Source organism: Oncorhynchus gorbuscha, linkage group LG16 (assembly GCF_021184085.1).
Source record: "Oncorhynchus gorbuscha isolate QuinsamMale2020 ecotype Even-year linkage group LG16, OgorEven_v1.0, whole genome shotgun sequence".
In the NCBI taxonomy this organism is placed as follows: domain Eukaryota; kingdom Metazoa; phylum Chordata; class Actinopteri; order Salmoniformes; family Salmonidae; genus Oncorhynchus; species Oncorhynchus gorbuscha.
In genome coordinates this window covers 84546445-84552734 of record NC_060188.1, presented here as the reverse complement: position 1 = coordinate 84552734, position 6290 = coordinate 84546445, and the positions used below count along the sequence as shown (strand labels likewise).

The 6290-nt window shown below is 42.4% G+C and overlaps 1 protein-coding gene across 3 annotated transcripts; it reads right to left on the bottom strand.

Annotated features, from left to right (window-relative positions):
* On the bottom strand, nucleotides 1-5721 carry LOC124000489 (progestin and adipoQ receptor family member 3-like). Of its 3 annotated transcripts, none has more exons than XM_046306873.1 (7): nucleotides 5522-5721; nucleotides 1667-1892; nucleotides 1285-1447; nucleotides 973-1128; nucleotides 609-806; nucleotides 387-477; nucleotides 1-256 (listed from the first exon to the last, which is right to left on the bottom strand). In XM_046306873.1, the coding sequence occupies exons 2-7, from the start codon at nucleotides 1849-1851 to the stop codon at nucleotides 102-104; spliced, it is 948 nt and encodes a 315-aa protein (XP_046162829.1). In that variant the 5' UTR covers nucleotides 1852-1892; nucleotides 5522-5721; the 3' UTR covers nucleotides 1-101. The 3 variants fall into 3 exon arrangements, with proteins under 3 accessions (XP_046162829.1, XP_046162831.1, XP_046162832.1); XM_046306875.1 differs by lacking the exon at nucleotides 5522-5721 and adding an exon at nucleotides 2692-3311; XM_046306876.1 differs by lacking the exon at nucleotides 5522-5721 and having other exon boundaries at nucleotides 1667-2670.
* Between the last annotated feature and the right edge of the window lie 569 nt (nucleotides 5722-6290).

Sequence of the window (6290 nt, the reverse complement as noted above, 5' to 3'; positions counted from 1 at the left end):
CTAGGCATTCACCCACCCATCCACCTCGACCAACCACCCATTACAAATGTAACATATCATACTAATTTGAGTGTCCTGGATTTACTTTTACTATGTTACGTCTAGTCTATGAGACCAGGCTGGGTGTAGAAAGGAGGGCATGGCTGGCTGTGCCTGAATTTCATTATATATACTGCAGTCTGGTGCCACCAGTAGAGCAAAAACACCACAAGGACATGCCACACCTGGTGGCTGGCACCCAGATAGTTCAGTTGACCTGTGGAGGTCAAAGTGCATCACAAGGTCACTTGAGCAAGACAAGGTGCACTTAATCACATGAGTGGTTATTTGCTATACAAGGTAATTTGTAATATTGTGGAATAGATGTGTCAAGCATGAAGGCTCACCTGGGAAGCAGCGTTCTGGGATTTTAGAGATGTAAAAGAGGAACGCAGCTCCAGCTATCAAATACATCACAATCACACGAGGGAGGAACAACTGCAGACAGAGAGAACAGATGGTAAGGGTAACAATACTTGACTCTGATGCATAATTGTACTGTTTATGAATGTGTTATGAAGTCAACCCACTTTCAAATAAAGTGTTGATTTAGGAATCTGTTGCCTCACCTGGACGACAGCTGAGCCGAGGCCTTCATTGAGCCAGACCCAGTGGCCGGCGGGGATGATCCCATAGCCAGCCACGGAGCAGAAGATGGCAGTACGCTGGTGTCGCCACTCCTTAGAGTGGTAGTGAGGGTGGATCTGAGCTAAGAACACTGCCAATATCAATGCTAGAGCAGTCACCAGGTACACCTGTCTCCAGAACTATTGATGAGAGAAAGAGGGAGGGGGTAGTAGACAGGAAACGGGGAAAGATATGTGGGGAGAAGAGATGGGATTTCAGAGACAGTTTGCACAAGTATACATTTACAAAAACAAACAGTATGAGTGGAAAAAGAAAACAAATAATGGAATGTATTGTTGAACATACAGTGATGCAGTAGAAGGCATAGAAGACCCCTGGAATGTAACAGCCCAGGATTCCCACAGAGATTCCAGCATAGTCCAGCGCCAACCAGCGGTGACACGTCTTCTCTGAGAGGTGGCAGGAGAACATGTGATACCCTGCAGAACACAGCATACACACCTAGAAAAACAGGTCAAATACACCAGCATTACTTCTCCTGAACACAGGTAAGATCTGTAAACCACAACAAAAAAAGACTGACAGATAGCTGTGACCTCTCACTCTTTTTCTTTCTGTTCATCTCTCTCACTCTCACCCACCCACCCAAACACACACCTGAAAGCAGAAGAGTGCTATGCAGTAGATGACATAGTCTTCTCTGTTGGCACCTGAAGCCGGCAGGACTGTAGACATGTCATTCACCCCCAGTAGGAAGAACAGGAGGAAGCCCAACAGATGAGTCCATATGTTGACTGTTTCATTGGACAGCACAAAGATGCTAGAGGGGTGGAAAACAATACACAACAACTAGCCTGGTTCCAGATCTGTTTGTGCTGTCTTGCCAACTGCTATGGTTAATTTGGTTTGACATGGCAATAACCATATGAGTTGGCAAGACAGTATAGACCTGGGACCAGGCTATACAACAACTAGCAACAACACTGTACAACAACATCTACTTTACATTGAGCTTAGCTATATTATTCTCTTGACATACCTTTTTAAACAAAGTTTGGATTGTAAACGGGCTCTGTATCCATCTGTAATGTATGGGTTTTCTTTCATGAATAACGGGATCTGTTCAAATGTGTACAGGCGGATTCCCCTCGGCATAAGGACGGGCCAGTAACTGGCCAGCCACTGGTAACTTCCCAGGAGTAACTTGAGGAGTTTATGAGGCATTTTGGAACATCAGATTTCACGGTTCTGGCACAGGTTTAAGGCTGAAAAGATGAAAAGGGCACAACAGGGTAAAGTTACGGCATGGAACTAAGGGGTCACTGCAATCTAAGGTTCGCCGAAGATACTGACCCTATCATTATGCTTGTTAACACTGAGCTGCACTGGGGTCTAAACACAATCATGGTTACATTAAGACACTGTGGAGCTGACAGGAGATACGGGTCGGAAAACGTACCACAATAAAGGGATGGGTACTGTACTGCAAGTTGTACCTTCATCCACACTTCCTCTACACTGTACACACATCCACACTGAAAAACTGGAAAACAGTCCTTTGTGTTATCAGGCTAGCTAACATCAGCCAAAGCAGCCATTATGGAATGGCATGTGGCGTTGAACAACAAAGGAGCTGATTGGCTGACCCTACATTCCAAAATGACTGCGGTGGCTACTGCTAGCTAACATGAGAACAAAAAGGGCAGTTTTCTGGGAAAATTAGCAGTATTTCAATCTTCTCGATGTATCAGTGTGGATAAAGGTCAAATTTAGTGGCATATCCAATCCTGCATTGAGGAATGCTTTCCGATCCATATCTCGCGCCAGCTACAGTGTCTTAAAAGCTGATTTTATGGTCAATCCGAGTCTGCAGTGGCTGTACAGCATTTACAGCGATGCGCCACCGCAGAAGTCAGATCATTCATACATCTTGAGCTTCGGGCAGCTGTCATATGCATCCAATAAATTGGTCTGCACCGCACCACTCGTAGTGATTCAGGATTCATCTCTATAGCCATCCAGCTAATTACGAGCAACTGGCTAAACAAAAAGAAAATACCTTACCTCTTCTGAGTTGTTGGAGTCCGTTTCCCGCTGCTTGACATAGCTCAGCCAAAATAGCATGAAAAGGATGCACCGTTTTCCCACCAGCATCTCTATCCCGAATCTCCTCACTGCCCCCCAGCAAAATCAGCCTACATTTAGGCTGTTGTTTATGTGTATTTCACACTATGTGTTTGTATGGAGGTCAAACCCAATACATGTTCATGTCATCAATCAACTGCATTACAGTTTAAAATGACTTTGACTACACCACCAATTTCTGTGTGCTAGCTATGCTAACCTGCTTAAACAAACGGGAGTTAGCATTTACTAGTCACTTCTTCTAAACCTGAAAAGGGACAACTTCTAAATATTATGCAGCGAAAACAGCTAAATATATCCAAATCTGAATTTAGTACCCAGATTGTGGGCCTGTTACAATACATCAATCATGGCGGATTTGACAAATATTCACTTAGATCAGATTTGTTGAATGTGCTCCAATCCATTGCCCTTCTATCCCCCATGGTCTGCATTCCATTAACCTCTTTACTGCATCTACAGTTGAAGTCGGAAGTTTACATACACCTTAGCCAAATACATTTAAACTCAGTGTTTCACAATTCCTGACATTTAATCCTGTTTTAGGTCAGTTAGGATCACCACTTTATTTTAAGAATGTGAAATGTCAGAATAATAGTAGAGAGAATGATTTCTTTCAGATTTGATTTCTTTCATCACATTCACAGTGGGTCAGAAGTTTACATACAATCAATTAGTATTTGGTAGGATTGTTTAACTTGGGTCAAACGTTTTGGGTAGCCTTCCAAAAGCTTCCCACAATGTGTTGGGTGAATTTTGGCCCATTCCTCTTGGCCGCTGGTGGAACTGAGTCAGGTTTGTAGGCCTACTTGCTCGCATACGCTTTTTCAGTTCTGCCCACAAATTTGCTATAGGGTTGAGGTCAGGGCTTTTTGATGGCCTCTCCAATACCTTGCCTTTGTTGTCCTTTAGCTATTTTGTCAAAACTTTGGAAGTATGCTTGGCATCATTGTCCATTTGGAAGACCCATTTGCGACCAAGCTTTAACTTCCTGACTGATGTCTTGAGATGTTGCTTCAATATATCCACATAATTCTCCTCCCTCATGATGCCATCTATTTTGTGAAGTGCACCAGTCCCTCCTGCAGCAAAGCACCATCACAACATCATGCTGCCACCCCCGTGGAAATACATCCACAGGTACACCTCCAATTGACTCAAATGATGACAATTAGCCTATCCAAAGCTTCTAAAGCTATGACATAATTTTCTGGAATTTTCCACGCTGTTTAAAAGCACCGTCAACTTTGTGTATGTAAAATTCTGACCCACTGGAATTGTGATACAGTGAATTATAAGTGAAATAATCTGTCTGTAAACAAATGTTGGAAAAATGACTTGTGTCATGCACAAAGTAGATGTCCTAACCGACTTGCCAAAACTATAGTTTGTTAACAAGACATTTGTGGAGTGGTTGAAAAATGAGTTTTAATGACTCCAACCTCAGTGTACGTAAACTCCCAACTTCAATTGTATACCTATTATTATTTATTTTGAACCTTTATTTAACTAGGGAAGTCAGTTAAGAACAAATTCTCATTAACAATGACGGGCCTAACCCGGCGACGCGGGACAAATTGTGTGGCTCCCTATGGGACTCCCAATCATGGCCAGGTGATACAGCCTGGATTCAAACCAGGGACTGTAGTGATGCCTCTTGCACTGAGATGCAGTGCCTTAGACTGCTGCGCCACTCGGGAGCTTCCTCCACAATGTCTTTCCAGGAGTTCAAACTTATTTTTGTGTCTTTGAAATCCCTACATAAAGATGTATTATATTGGTGAATTTGTTCCGAGTCTTTCGTCAAAGTTCTCCAATGTTTTTTTGTGAAGTAAGCGAGTTTGTGTTTATACAGGATGAACTGCACCCCCACCTACCATCAACCAATCATGTCATTGTGGAGCTATATGCAGTGCTTGACTTGGACTGAAATAGGTGCCGGTACTCAATTTTGGTGCCAGTACGGTTTATATTTACGTGCAGCTGCTCTACAATACTTTTGAGCTAATATTCTGTAAGAGGAACAGGAGCTCAAGCAGTAGATAATGTGAGTTGCCGGTACTAGTGGGTAGCCTAGTGGTTAGAGCGTTGGGCCAGGAACTGGAAGGTTGTTGGATTGAATCCTTGAGCTGACAAGGTAAAAATCTGTCATTCTGAACTAAGCGGTTTAATCAATGTTCCTCAGGTGCTGAAGACATTGATTAAGGCAGCCCCCTGCAGCTCTCTGGGTTAAATGTGGAAGATACGTTCAGTTGGACAACTGACTAGGTATCCCCCCTTTCCCTACTCAGCTCCTGACAATATTAAGCACTGGCTATGTGGAGCTGTTGAGCCCTATGTATTGCAATATGGAGCTAGATTTGTCCTTTTTAAGCCCCCAGAGGCTCTGCAATTTTGCATCATAACCTCCACATGAAGCCTCCTGATGGCATTGACAGATCAAGAATACATTGTCTTTTAATGTAACCATGATTGCGTTCCGATCCCAGTGCAGCTCAGTGTAAACAAGCATAATGGTAGGGGTCAGTATATTCTGGCAAGCATAACGTTAGATCGCTTTTTTTTAGGAAAGACTAATAGAGGATCTGAACCTATGACTAATAAAATTGGCAAGTCAACATGCTTTTGGTAATAGATCATTTATTGGAATAAATCAGAGCAAGGCGATTGATCAAAATATATGCATTCCAACTTGAAATTTAGCCGGACATGCTAGCATGCGGAATTGATCTCGCAGAGAGAAAATTACCTTTTGTTGCATGCTATCGATGGCTACGTAGTGTCATCTAGCTACAATACACCTTACTTTGTGATTTAGCAAGCTATTAATACACTATTTTAAGCAGCTGGCTAACCCAGCAGCTCATGCTAGAAAATACATAAGCACAAAACAAAAAACAGTGTTCTAAAATTACACAATGGACATGGCTGCGCAAGTCGTGCCGGAGGACCCCCTCTCTGGACTTTATAAACTGCCTGAATACAATACGATCAAAGACAGTAACTCTGTGATAAGATTTCATGAACACCAGTTGAAGTCTGGGTGGCTCCAAATATCTGATCATGGATAAAAGCTTTTTTTTTATGGCCCATCTGGATATTTAGGAAATGACCTAAATGGCCAAATGTATATGATTTTTGATACAGCTACAGCAATGATTTCATTTTACTACAATGAATAGCTATACTGGGGAGATAGAAAGATATGAACAAGTCCATTTATTGACGAATATAGAATATTATTTGTAAAAATGATGTGGTATTTATCCAAATACATAATCTAAATCAATTATTTGGATTTCCAATAGCCTAGTACTCAAGTACTGAGATCAGTTTGGCCGTGTTCCTCGATTGGCTTTTATTGCCGAGAAAGGTATCCCAGCTGTCCCCCTAAAAAAGTATGCAGCAGACTAGGGGAGAACATAGAGATAGAGGACTCATCTGTGACAGCATGGACAGCCACAGCGCCATTATAGCTACAACCCATAGGAAACCCCACCCAGATGACTATTTTGACT